General features: G+C 42.1%; 1 protein-coding gene across 10 annotated transcripts in view; it reads left to right on the plus strand.

The window, feature by feature from the left end:
- Nucleotides 1-1,422: 1,422 nt before the first annotated feature.
- Nucleotides 1,423-13,892, plus strand: part of ABI1 (abl interactor 1) — a 130,990-nt gene continuing 118,520 nt past the window's right edge. For 5 of the 10 annotated variants that reach the window (XM_047755350.1, XM_047755355.1, XM_047755352.1 and 2 more), the window contains exon 1: nt 1,447-1,701. In XM_047755350.1, the coding sequence (XP_047611306.1) occupies nt 1,585-1,701 (117 nt within the window). In that variant the 5' untranslated portion in view covers nt 1,447-1,584. Of the gene's footprint in view, nt 1,702-13,892 lie in introns of all 10 variants that reach the window. The other 5 variants (XM_047755358.1, XM_047755356.1, XM_047755354.1 and 2 more) reach the window with 4 other exon arrangements.

Here is a 13,892-nt window from a genome sequence, read left to right on the forward strand (position 1 = left end):
TAGTCGTATTCTTTTCCACTGCATCAACAATGGGAACTCCCTCTTGTCCATTTTCTAAATGAATTGTCTGTCTTTTTTTTTTTTTTTTTTTTCTTTTTAGGGCCTCACCTGAGGCATATGGAAGTTCCTAAGCTAAGGGTCAAATCAGAGGTGCAGCAGCTGGCCTATGCAACAGCCACAGCAACCTGGGATCTGAGTCCCTCTTTCAACCTACACCACAGCTCAAGGCAACACCAGATCCCTGACCCACTGAGCGAGGCCAGAGATCAAACTTGAATCCTCATGGATACTAGCCAGACTTGTTTCCACCACATCACAGCAGGAACTCCTGTCTGTCTTTTTTTTATTGACTTGGAGGAGTTTTTTTTTTTTTAATTAAATATATTCCAGATACAGGTCCTCTGTCATAAGTATGTGTCATGGCTTTCTTTTTATTTCTTCTTTTCTTCTTAGGGCCACACTCTCAGCATATGGAAGTTCCTGGGTTAGGGGTTGAATTGAAGCTGCAGCTGCTGGCCTATGCCACTGCCACAGCAACACCAGATATGAATTGCATTCGTGACCTATGCTGCAGTTTGCGACAATGCCAGATCCTTAACCCACTGAGCAAGGCCAGGGATAAAATCCTCATCCTCACAGACATTATTTCAGGTTCTTAATCTGCTAGGCACAATGGGAAATCCCAATATTTATATATATATATATATATAAATATAAATATATATATATATATTTGGTCTTTTTAGGGCTGCACCTGTGGCATATGGAAGTTCCCAGCCTAGGGGTCAAATCAGTGCTATTGCCTCGGGCCTACACCACAGCTTACTGCAATGCCAGATCCTTAACCCACTGAGCGAGTATCCTTTACTCAACTTGCACCCCCAGTGTTTAGTCCATTGCTTGGTGTAGAGCTGGCAATAACAAGGGCAAGTTAAATTTTAAGTAAATTGAGGGTGGCAGAAGTTTAGAAAATAAAGCCTGAGTGGAGTTATCTCTAAAAAGACAGAGCAAGTAAAGATCTGGAATATCCTTATTCCAGTCCTTTTTAAACCTTATCAGATTGATATCTCTGATTCACAAGCATTTCCTAGTTAAGTTCTACCAAGTATTACAGCTTTCTCGGGGACCGGGTTTTATTCTCTAGTATCACTCTGCGGCGCCATCTGCCGGACCTGTCAAGAAACTAGAAACTTAAACCACCACCCTCATTCCAAGTTCTTTAAATATGCTCCTCCTTGTTCTTTTTCGGAGGCTCCTTGGACGCATGCGCTTCTGATGGACAGCCACATCTGCAAGAGACTACAATTCCCAGAAGGCCATGCCAAAGGAAAAAATTTCCATGGTTGCGGGAAGGGGGCGGGAAAGACAGGAAGTCTCGCGAGAAAAGAGGTTGAGGCGGCTGCGTGAAGTGGGTGGAGGCGGGTGGAGAGAGTGAGGAGGAAGAGGAGGAGGTTCCGTCCCACAATACCAGGCGGGAGGGCGGGCAGGCGGTTTGTATCCGGGCTGTGAGGTGCTCGGCGTCTCCGCAGACCTTGCTGCCTCTGTCTCTTTAACGCGAGAGGAAGCGATGCAGAGGGGTGGAAAATGGCAGAGCTGCAGATGTTACTAGAGGAGGAGATCCCGTCTGGCAAGAGGGCGCTGATAGAGAGTTACCAGAACCTGACCCGGGTGGCGGACTACTGTGAAAACAACTACATACAGGTGAGGAGCGCGGTCGCGCGGGCGGGCGCTGGCCGGCCGGGCCAAGGACCCGCCGGCGGCCGCCCGGGTGACCAGCCCACTGGGAGGGGTGGGGAATTGCCCTAACCTTAGCGGCAGCCCCAACCCCAACCCCAACCCCAGCGCCAACCTCAACCCCAGCCTCAGCCGGGGCGACAGCAAGTGGCCGGGTTTGGGGAGTCGGGCTGCGATACAGGAAGTGGCTGTGGTGGTTGAAACCCATAGAAGCGGAGAGAGAAAATGGGCGAGGGAGCCCGGAGCTCGCGGCCGTCGCAGCCCGGCGCCCCCCTGCCGCCCGCCTCCCCGCGGGCTCGGCCCCCGGAGTCGCGCTTCCCCCCGGCAGCCCTCCACCCTCCGGGCTTTCGCCCCGGAGTCCCCCTAGAGCCCCGCCGCCTCTGCCGGCCCAGGGGTCTCGGACCGGTCGAGCAAGGGGAGAGCAAAGGGCCGGGACGAGGCGCGGGGCGGAGTGGCAGGAGAGAGAGGAAAAGCGGGGTGTGTGTGTCGGGGGAGGGTGGGGTGGGGGCGATTATGTCAGTTTAGCCCAGAGGGTGTGTCTTTTATTTATTTATTTTTTAAAAAATTGGTCGTGAGTCACATCACACAGACCTCCCCGAGGAGAGGAGGAAGCGAGTGGGGAGCGAGGGAGGGAGAAGTTAATCTCCAAATTCCTTTAATTGAAGGTTTGTAAATCTGCCTGCCTGTCCATTTTCAAGTCGGGTTTTTTTCCCTCTCATCATTTTCACTTCCGCCCCACCGTAATATATTCTAGAGATTGTTAGGGCGATCGTTAGCTTGAAACAAATTATTCTTAACTACTTGGAAAAATGGCTTAAATACTCTCTCTTCCTCAAAAGTTCTTGAACTGCTAGCTTCCTAAGTAACTTAAAATAGAATGGTGTAATCGCCGGTTGCTGTTTTTTTTCCTGAGGTTTCTCTCTTTCCATCCTAAGTACTTGTGTAGAATGAATCTCAGTAGATTACTGAACATTTAGTCTTAGAACCATAACGACAAATACGTTATTGTTGAATGTTTTCGAAAATTCTTGAACCTTTATCTATGATAGGTGGTTGCTTGTTTGCTTTTATTTTAATGATTGAAAGTGAATTATGTTGTGGTGGTTTGCTTTGTAGATCTTTAATTGCGGTCAACTAACATTTTTCAATAGAAGCAAGTAAAAGTAGCAGAGTCCTTTTTAATCAGGATAATGGCACCAAAAATTCGCTTGTTAGTGGTAAGGCATGACCAAAACGTGTTTTGAAAGGTTAGAGTTACTGTAATTCCGAACTAAGGTATTTATAGAAATGCATCCCATGTGATTGTCATTTTTAAGAACCAATGGTTTCTTTGTTGGCAAATGCTTTCCTTTTTATTTTTAGGAGATGCTGTTTTCAGAATATTTTGAATATTTTTCAATTTCCATATTAGTAACACTGTATCTTCAGTAGCACTACAAGGAATTTATCTCATAAATTTTTTCAAGATTTTACTTTAGGAATTCCACTGATAAACTTGTTGAATGCCTGCTACATCTACTGTATTCGTTGTTTTTGCAAACTGCTTTTAAAAAAATATTCTAAAATCTACTAGAAATGTGGATATACTTTTCAAATAGAAAAGTTATTTTGTAGTTGATTGATACCAAAAATATACAAGTTTCATTCAGCTTCCCATGAAAAGCCCTAAAATTGAGGTGATTCTCAGTTTGCTGAAGGTTTTAAAGATTTTGAAAGTCAGAGAGAAAGCACAGGAAGTTAAATTGCCTCCATTAAGGGAAAGTCATTTCTTTGTAGAAATCAGTAGATAGGTACTTCATTAAGGGATGGTTTCTTTTTGTTTTGCATGTTGGGAAATCTGACAAATACATGGTGTGGTAACTGCTGTGTGTTGGCAAATGCAAACGTGTTTTAACCTGTCTGTTGAATATTTCTTTTTCAGGTAGTTGTGTGCTAGAGGTACCCCCACCCCTTTTTTTCCCTCTTGTTACCATCATGTAACTTTTTCTTTTTTTTGTCTTTTTGTTGTTGTTGTTGTCCTTGTTGCTATTTCTTGGGCCGCTCCCGTGGCATATGGAGGTTCCCAGGCTAGGGGTCTAATCAGAGCTGTAGCCGCCGGCCTATGCCAGAGCCACAGCAACGCGGGATCCGAGCCTCGTCTGCAACCTACACCACAGTTCACCGAAATGCCAGATTGTTAACCCACTGAGCAAGGTCAGGGACCGAACCCGCAACCTCATGGTTCCTAGTCGGGTTCTTTAACCACTGCGCCACGACGGGAACTCCCCATCATGTAACTTTGAAGTACTTTTAAACTTCATTATATCCCTAGTTAAATAAATCATGTTATTTCTCATAGTCTTTTAAGCATATTAGTACCATGGTGCCAAAATCCACTGTAAGTGGCCCCCAGTTTCTTTTTGGTGGTCCTAAACTCGATGCTAGTGAGATAGTCCCATGTAAGCTGCCAAGGGTGGGGGTGGGAAGAGATGAAGTTCACATACAGCAATGTTGATGTTAGAGGCCACTGCTGCTTTTTTTTTTTTGCCTCCCCCCACCCCCACCCCTTTGATATGTAGTAGTTGCCCCGCCAGGGGTCAAACCCTAGCCACAGCAGTGACCCAAATTGCTGCAGTGATAAGGCTTAACCCACTTAACCCACTGCAGCACAAGAGAACTCCCAAAGCTAACTTTGGGTTGCTTGAAGCTGGCTACCAGTTGCCTTCCCAAGAGGCTCAGACAGGCTCAGAAGGTAATGAGGACTTTGTGAGAGTTGATGTGTTGGTAGCTGGCTTTATGATGTGCTACGCTACTGTTAAGAGGAAACTCATAATACTAGAAATATCCATTTACATGTCTTTTGAGACCTCTCTGTATCCCTTCTGTGACGGGGTAATAGCCAACACCCTGTGTAAACATACCTTCTCTTGGGAAGAGTATATGGTCACTTGTGTTTTGAGAATTTTTTTTACACCCCAAGTTAAGTTTTTGCCAGTGTGGTTTTTATCCTGAGATAAAATCACTTTTCATTTTGTTACTTTCCTGTAGTTTTGGAGTACAGTTCAGTCAGATATGGTATTTAGCTGGAAGGTTCTTTTGGCTGTAGTACAATTTAGTCCTTGAGCACTTTATTAGCTCTTTTGGACCTGTTGACTTTAATTATTAAATTGTATTAATAGCAGAACTTCTTAAGAGAGCCCACTGTCTTAAAAAGTTTTTTTTTTTTTTTGGTCTTTTTGCCTTTTCTTGGGCTGCTCCTGTGGTACATGGAGTTTCCCAGGCTAGGGGTTGAATTGGAGCTGTAGCCACCGGCCTTCACAAGCCACAGCAACTCGGGATCCGAGCCGCGTCTGCAACCTACACCACAGCTCACGGCAACGCCGGATCCTTAACCCACTGAGCAAGGCAAGGGACTGAACCCGAAACCCCATGGTTCCTAGTCGGATTTGTTAACCACTGCGCCATGACAGGAACTCCAACGTTTTTGTTTTTTTAAAAAGGTTTTTGAAATTCTTTGGGAAAATAATTTTCAAAGTAGAAAGTGTTGGAGTTCCTGTTGTGGCTCAGCAGAAACAAATCTGACCAGTATCCATGGGGACGTGGGTTCACCCCTGGCCTTGCTCAGTGGGTTGAGGATCTGGCATTGCCCTGAGATGTGGTGTAGTTTGCAGACGTGGCCCAGATCTGGCGTTGCTGTGTCTGTGGTGTAGGCCGGCAGCTACAGCTCCCATTCGACCCCTAGCCTGGGAACCTCCATATGCCACTGGTGTGGCCCTAAAAAGGCAAAAAAACCCCAACCCCCCAAAAAAAAACCCCATATTTATAAGACATAAAGAAAAACCTTTGGCTTTTTCTGTCTTTAGTTTGAATTTTTTTGTGTGAATTATATCAAGGACACTCTTCAGTTGGAACTCGCACATTTGGTCAGTTCTCTTTGCTTTACTGTAGGGACCATACCACCTTTGTAATGGGAAGTTTTTTAGGAAATAGGAAGGAGATCTAAGTGAAAAGGAGTAGAAACTGCTTAAGAAAGGTTTCTAAGCACGCAGATTTCTGGGTTGGATAAGGACAGGAAAGTGTTTACAGCCTAACTTTTTAATATAATTTTTCTGCCTGGAATTCCTGTAGCAGGAGCTTTGCTGGGTTAGCAAGTATATCCTACAGTCTGGGAGGATGAAGGCGTTATCATCAGTGAGCTACGTAGTTTAGCTTGACTTCTACCTGTGACATTAGTTTATGCTCATTTGTTCATTATACCCAGGTGATTGTGGAAGGCAGGTAATTTTTAAGCAGGGGAACTTTGGAGTAGGTAAAAGCTGGCATTTTTGGTACCGTACAACTTATTTATTGCAGTTTATAAACCATGTCACTTAGTTATTATGATAATTCCATGCCTTTTTCTTTTCTTTTAAACAGATGAGCAATTGGAGGTTCAGAGATGTTAAGTACCTGGCCTAAAGTCCCATATCTTGTATGAAGTAGTGCCTGGAATCAAACCCAGATTTTCTGATTCTGTATCCTAAGTACCTTTTAATGAATACTGAATGGGGTGCTTATTGCAATGTAGAGGATAAAAAGAATATATGAAAAGGGTAATGGAAAAGGGAAGAGGAATGTAATTGCTTTTATTTATTGAGTACCTCTCTGTCACAGTCTGTGCTGGTTGATTTGTACTGTCTTTAATCCTTACAAAAGCTCTCTGTGAAAGGCAGTATTCTCTTACAGATGAGGAAATTGGGGCTTGGAAAAAGTTAAATGAATTTTGTTTTATCATACTTTTAGGACCTTACAGTCATGATTTCTCCTGACAAGACTCCATAAGCTATGCTCTTTCCGTATCACACTGCCTCGAGACGCAGATGAGCCTAGAATTCAGGCTAGTTCAGAAGTGTCATTGGAATTACTGTCGTGGCTCAGTGGTTACTGAACCTGACTAATATTCATAAGGACTGGGTTTGATTCCTGGCCTCACTCAGTGGGTGTTGCCGTGAGCTGTGGTGTAGATCGCAGCCAAGGCTCGGATCCCGAGTTGCTGTGGCTTGTGAAGGCCGGTGGCTACAGCTCCTATTAGACCCCTAGCCTGGGAACCTCCATATGCCTCAGGTGAGGCCCTAGAAAAGACCAAAAAAAAAAAAAAAAAAAAGAGTAGATCTTAAAAGTTCTCACCACAATAAAGAAAAAGAAAAAAAATTTGTAAATATGTGTGGTGTTGGATGTTGACTTCTTGTGATGATCATTTTGCAGTATCTATGAATACTGAATCATATTGTCACCTAAAACCAATATAATGTAATGTGTCAATTATATCTCAATAAGCAAAACAAAGTAAAATTGGGTTTTAGATAATTTTATGAAAGATCCTCAGTTAGTTGTTAGATTGGGCTTTATACCACATCATAACTTTTTTTTTGGCTGTACTCTCGTGACACGTGGAACATGTGGAAGTTGCCAGGTAGGGATCACCCAGCTTTAACAATAATCAAAAAAAAAAAAAAAGAAAAGTTTGTGGCGTACGTAGCAGAAACGAATCTGACTAGGAACCGTGATGAACCTGACTAATATCCATGAGGATGTGAGTTTGATCCCTGGCCTAGCTCAGCGGGTTAAGGATCCAGTGTTGCCGTGGCTATGGTGTAGGACAGCAGCTACAGCTCTGATTCCACCCTTAGCCTGGAAACCTCCTTTTGCTGCCCTAAAAAAGACCAAAAAAAAAAAAAAAAAAAAACAAACAAACCCAACACCCCAAAACAAAGGAAAGCAAAACAATCATCAATAGCCAGTCTCCTTTCATATATATTCCTCTCCTGTCCCTCTACCATTATTGTAAAGTCCATTTTTGACCCATCATTTCGTCCATAAATATTTTAGTATATATCTCAAAAGAGAAAAGGTTTTTTTTTTTTCAAACCCATTGCACAACTTCTATATATGAGGGAAAAAGTTAATGACTATTACTGTAATTTATTTATGACAAAAAGGAGTAGAGGGCTTTAAAATAGTTAATATAGTTTAAATTTACAGCTAATTTTTTTTAGTGATTTTGCAGTAGGTTAATTAGAATAGAGCTTATATTTGTTTCATAATGCAATTTTAAAATTGAGCTATAATTCACATAATATGAAACCAACCATGTTAGAATGTACATTTCAGTAGTATTTAGCACATTCACAGTATTGTGCAACCACCACCTCCATGTAGTCTAAAGTATTTTCATCATTCCTCAAAGAAGCCCACACTTGTTCAGCAGTTTGTCTCCATCCCAACCCCCTAGCACCTGGCATCCACCAGTTTGCTTTCTGTCTTATGAATTTATCTATTCAAGATATTTCATTTGAATGGACCTAATACAACATGTGGCCTTTTGTGTCTCTTTCACAAGAGACATAATGTCTTCAAAATTCATTCATTTTGGGAGTTCCCGTCGTGGCGCAGTGGTTAACGAATCTGACTAGGAACCATGAGGTTGCGGGTTCGGTCCCTGCCCTTGCTCAGTGGGTTAATGATCCGGCGTTGCCGTGAGCTGTGGTGTAGGTCGCAGATGTGGCTCGGATCCCGTGTTGCTGTGGCTCTGGCGTAGGCCGGTGGCTACAGCTCCGATTCGACCCCTAGCCTGGGAACCTCCATATGCCGCAGGAGCGGCCCAGGAAATAGCAACAACAACAACAACAAAAAGACAAAAGACAAAAAAAAAATTCATTCATTTTGTAGCATGTATTAGTATCTTGTTTCTTTTTATGGCTGAGTAATATTCTCCTGTGTGTGTGTTATACCACTTTGTTTATTCATTCATCTATTGATGAACATTTGGTTTGTTTTTACCTTTTGGCTATGTTAATAGTACTGCTATGAATTTTCATGTATAATATTTGAGGGCCTGTTTTCAGTTATTTTGCATACATTCATCTGGAAGTGGTTCATAATGGTATTTTGTTGTGAAATATATAATTTCCTAAATTTGCATGTAGAATAATTTTGAATTTTTACCATTGTATTGCAGTGTTAAGAGGGAATTCCAGGCATGAACATATACTCAGAATTTCAGTGTGAATTGGTAGAAATTAAGGCTTAGAGCCTAATTTTCCACTTTAAGCTTAATTTCCTCCCTAATTACCAAAGTAATATCAAAAATGGTAATTGCACAAATTTTAAACTTTTTTAGCAATATATATAGCTTAGACAGTACAAATCTCTTGTAACATTATTCACATTTAAAGAATATATCTGAACTTTATACTGTAACAATTGGTAAACTCGGTGCTGAGACAGGAAAGTATTTCAGTATACATATATATATTTGTCTTTTTAGGGCTGCTCCTGTGGCATATGGAAGTTCCCAGGCTAGGGGTTGAATCACAGCTACTGCTGCCGGCCTACACCACGGCCATAGCAATGCTGGATCCTTAACCCCCTGAGCTAGACCAGGGATTGAACCTGCATCCTTATGGACACTTGGCAGATTGTTTCCTTTGAACCACGACAGGAACTCCACAGTTAGTGTATTTTATTTTATTTTATTTTTTGGTTTATAGGGCCGCACTCGTGGCATATGGAGGTCCCCAGGCTAGGGGTCCAATCGGAGCTGTAGCCACCAGCCTTCACCAGAGCCACAGCAACTCAGGATCTGAGCTGCGTCTGCAACCTATACCACAGCCCACGGCAATGCTGGATCCTTAACCCACTGAGCAAGTGCAGGGATCGAACCCGCAACCTCATGGTTCCTAGTCGGATTCATTAACTACTGAGCCGCAATGGGAACTCCAACACGGTATATTTTAAAATTAAAAAAAATTCTGGAGTTCCCTGGTGGCCTGGGTTAGGATTTGGCATTTTTACTGCTTTAGCTTAGGTTTCATCCCTGGCCTAGGAACTTTTGCATGCCATGGGCATCACCAAAAAACATTCCAACACTTCTATGAGGTTATCTAATTATTAAGTCAGATATGAATTATATTCTTTTTAAAATTTTTATTATATTCATAGTTATATAATCATCACAACCTGTGAATTATATTCGTATTTAGGGCTTAAATGAAGTATAGTACACAAGATATGAAGTTGGATATTCTCAATTACTTTTGATTGGAGTAAAATTTTATTATTTATCTTCTTGAAACTTAAAGTGAACAAAAATACTATGTTATATTATTGAAAACCTTTAATTTACCTTTAAGTTAATTGTTTCCTGACTTTAACTCAGTAATTTGTATATACTGCGATAAAATTGGGTTTGGTAAATTTTATTTTCTGTTTTCTTGAAAAACAAGTGAGGTACTTTGTATGAACCCTTTTTATTTGGTCCATGGGGAATTAATGCTCTCTACTTAAACACCAAAAATGTGTGTAACACATTATATGGAAAAAAGGTACTCATTAGTTCAAATATTGGCAACCTAAGACGTATAGTGTCAAACACTTAATTTAAAAAGGCAATGTAGGTAGTTGTTTGGTGGCTTAGCAGGTTAGGAATCTGGCATTATCACTGCTCTGGCTTGGGTTGTTGCTGTAGTGGTGGTTCAATCCCTAGCCCAGGAACTTCCGCCTGTATGGCCAAAAAAATCCAAAAAACAAAAAAACAAATAAGGCCGTGTAGTGGAAAGGGTTGATCAGTGGCATTTAAAAATCATGGTTGGGGAGTTTTCATTGTGGGTCAGCAGTAACTAATCCAACTAGTGTCCATGAGGACTCGGGTTTGATCCCTGGCCCTGCTTTGTGGATTAAGGACCTGGCGTTCTGGTGAGCTGTGGTGTAGGTTGAGGAAATGTCTTGGATCTGGCTTTGCTGTGCCATAGAGTAGCAGCTGCAGCTCTGAATAGACCCCTAGCCTGGGAACTTCCATATGCTGTGGGAGGGGCCTTAAAAAAAAAATCATAGTTGGCATTATCATTGTGGCTTAGCAGGTTAAGAACACAACATGACATAGTGTCTGTGAGGATGCAGGTTCAATCCCTGGCCTCTCTTAGTGGGTTAAGGATCTGGTGGTGTTGTGGCTGTGGTGTAGGCCTGCAGCTGTAGCTCTGATTTGACCCCCAGCTTGGAAACTTCCGTATGCTGCAGGTGCAGCCTTAAAAAGAAAAAAGTCATGGTTATCACTCAAAAGTGAGCCTTCAGTATAGCTGAATGATGCTGCTGTGTTATCCATATCAGTTTATACCATAAACCATTAACATTTTCTCCTCCACTGCCTTTTTTTTTTTTTTTTTGGGTCATTTTTAAGGCTGCACCCTCATCCTATGGAAGTTCCCAGGCTAGTGGTCTAAATTGGAGTTGCAGCTGTCGGCCTACACCACAGCCACAGCAAAGTGGGATCCAAGCCACGTTTGTGACCTACGCCGCAGCTCATGGCAATGCCGATCCTTAACCCATTGAGTGAGGCCAGGGATCGAACCCTTGACCTGATTGGATACTAGTTGGGTTTGTTAACCACTGATCCACGACGGGAAGTCCTCTTTTCCTTAAAATCTCTTTGCTTTCTCACGTTTTATTTCATAGAGAAAACAGACCTCATTATATAAGAAATATACTTTCTTACCACTGCATTACCAAGCCCCCTGGCATCCTCATCCATTGTATTCTACTTTTCTGTTTTTTCTATGGCCGCACCCGCGACTTATGGAGGTTCCCAGGCTAGCAGTCTAATCAGAGCTGTAGCCACCACACCAGAGCCACAGCAACTTGGGATCCAAGCCACGTCTGTGACCTACACCACAGCTCACTGGCAATGCCGGATTCTTTTTTTTTTTTTTTTGTCTTTTTGCTTTTTTTTCTAGGGCTGCTCCCACAGCATATGGAGTTTCCCAGACTAGGGGTCTAATTGGAGCTGTAGCCACTGGCCTATGCCAGAGCCACAGCAACGTGGGATCCGAGCCACGTCTGTGACCTACACCACAGCTCACGGCAACGCCAGATCCTTAACCCACTGAGCAAGGTTCCTAGTCGGGTTTGTTAACCACTGTGCCATGATGGAAACTCCCTCAGGTCAGTTCTTATCTTTGCTCTGGATCCCATCCTCTCTTGCCTTTTCAGAAACCTTACACTTCTTATATCTTTATTCCTTCTCTCTTCACTGACTTTGTCCAGTCAGAATCGAAACATTTCAAACCTCTTGATCACTGTTTAGTTATCACCTTGCTTGTTTTCGCAGCATCACTTCACACAATTGACCATTCCCTCTTTTGTTTGAAAACTAATTCTTTGGCTTCTGTCATGACATTCTTTCCTACTTTTCCTATTACTCTCTGGCCCCTTGGTCTCCTTTACTTTTAACTATTATAGTGCCTTTGTAAGAGCTCCTTTCTACACATATCACCTCAGGCTGTTTCAGTTATTACTATCTGAATGATTTTTTCCACTGAAGTTAAGATCCATATATCTGCTTGTTTAAATCACAGGTACCTCAGAGTTAAGATGCTACAAACCGAACTAATCACCTTTTTGCAATGTTTTCTCCTTACTTTCCACTCACTTATTCACTTGAAATCTGGGCATCGTTTTTGGCTCCTCCATTGTTTTTCCCTGGCACCTCCCTCCCCAGCCACTACTACTAATTCGTCTGTAACAGGTCCTGTTGACTCTTCTTCAATGTCTCTAAATTTGTCCATTCCATTTCCACTTTATACCTTGTATAAAGCTTAGACAACTGCTCTGGCTTCTGTCTTCTGTATATCACTACCTATTTCCCTCTGATCACATCCTCATTATCCACACTGTAGCTTGAGTGGCACTTGCAAAGTAGAAATCTGATCACATCCCTCCCCTACTTCAAAGTTCTTCAGTGATTCCTCATAAATATGCAATCTCACAATGAGGCCTATTAGTTCATATATAGTGCAGCTCCTGTCTTTCTAGTCTTGCTGCATTCATCCCTTTGCTCTCACCTTACCAGTCGTATTGGCATTTCAGTTTTTGAAATTTCATTCTTTTCTGCCTTTGCAGATGTTTTCTAGCCACAAAACGTGTTCATCTTGGTCTGAATATTACTCATTTGTCAGATCTTGTAGTTCAGATGAAAAATGACTATATTCATTCATTCACTGTTCATTTGATCATAATCCTTTGAGTACCTACTAGGTGTCAGGTACTATTCTAGGTACCACAGATGTAGTAGTAAGTGAGACAAAGTTCCTGCCCTTAGGAAATTTTCATTATAGAGAAGAGGGGACAAATAATAACCCCCCCCCCCAAAAAAAAGACTATTTCATGTAGGGAGAAGTGCTGTTTAGAAAATTAAATAGGGTAGCGGGATACAAAAAATTGGGATTGGGAAGGGGGACTTCTTTAGCTAGGGAAGTTAGGAAGTGATTCTCTGTGGAGGTGACATTTGAATTGAGACCGGGAGGGTAGATAAGGCATTTTCCATGTGAAAATCTAAGGAAAAGACAAATGCAGAGGCTCTGAGGTGGGGGAGGTCTTTCTAAGAGTCATGTAGTTATAGGGTAGTTGGTGAAAAGGATTGGTTGGTTGGAGAGAGGTCAGAGAGATTGTCAGGGGCCAGATTATGTATGGCCTTGTTGGCCTTGAAAAGTGGTAGATTTTTAATTCTAAGTGTGATGGGGTTATCATTAGAGTACTTGATTTACTTTTAAAAAGAATCATTCAGGTCACCGAGTGGAAAGCATTTTGAAGGGAAGGCAAGAGCAGAATTGCCAGCAGGGAGAGTATTGTAGCAATCCAGGCAGGAAATGAAAAGTGCTTGTCCTTTAAGTGGTGGAGTGGGGAATTGAGGGGAGAGGTTGGATATTTTTAAGGCAGAGCCGAACAGGACCTACTGGTGGGTTGGATGTGGTATGCGGGAATCTAAGGATGACTCTAGTTTAAATTGTTTTCCTATGCCAGTGTCTGGTAGCACATGGGTGGGAGGATATCAAGAGGACTGTTGTGGTTGTGTGTTTAGTCCATGTTAGGTTAGGCAATGAAGTAGGCCAGACAGTCAGTTCTGGAGTTTAGGGAAGGGTCAGAGTTAGAGATCAACATTTAGGAGTCATCACAGAATAGATTAGAACTGTTTAATAGAAATATAATGTGAGCCACATATCTAATTTAAAATTTTTCTAAAAGCTACATTAAAAAAGTACAAAGAAATAAGTTGAATTTAATTTTAATAACATTCATTATTTAACACGGACCATCCAAAGTGTAGTTGTTTCATAAGTAATCAACATAGTTTGTTAGTGAGATATTTT

Source organism: Phacochoerus africanus, chromosome 12, assembly GCF_016906955.1.
Source record: "Phacochoerus africanus isolate WHEZ1 chromosome 12, ROS_Pafr_v1, whole genome shotgun sequence".
Lineage (NCBI taxonomy): Eukaryota > Metazoa > Chordata > Mammalia > Artiodactyla > Suidae > Phacochoerus > Phacochoerus africanus.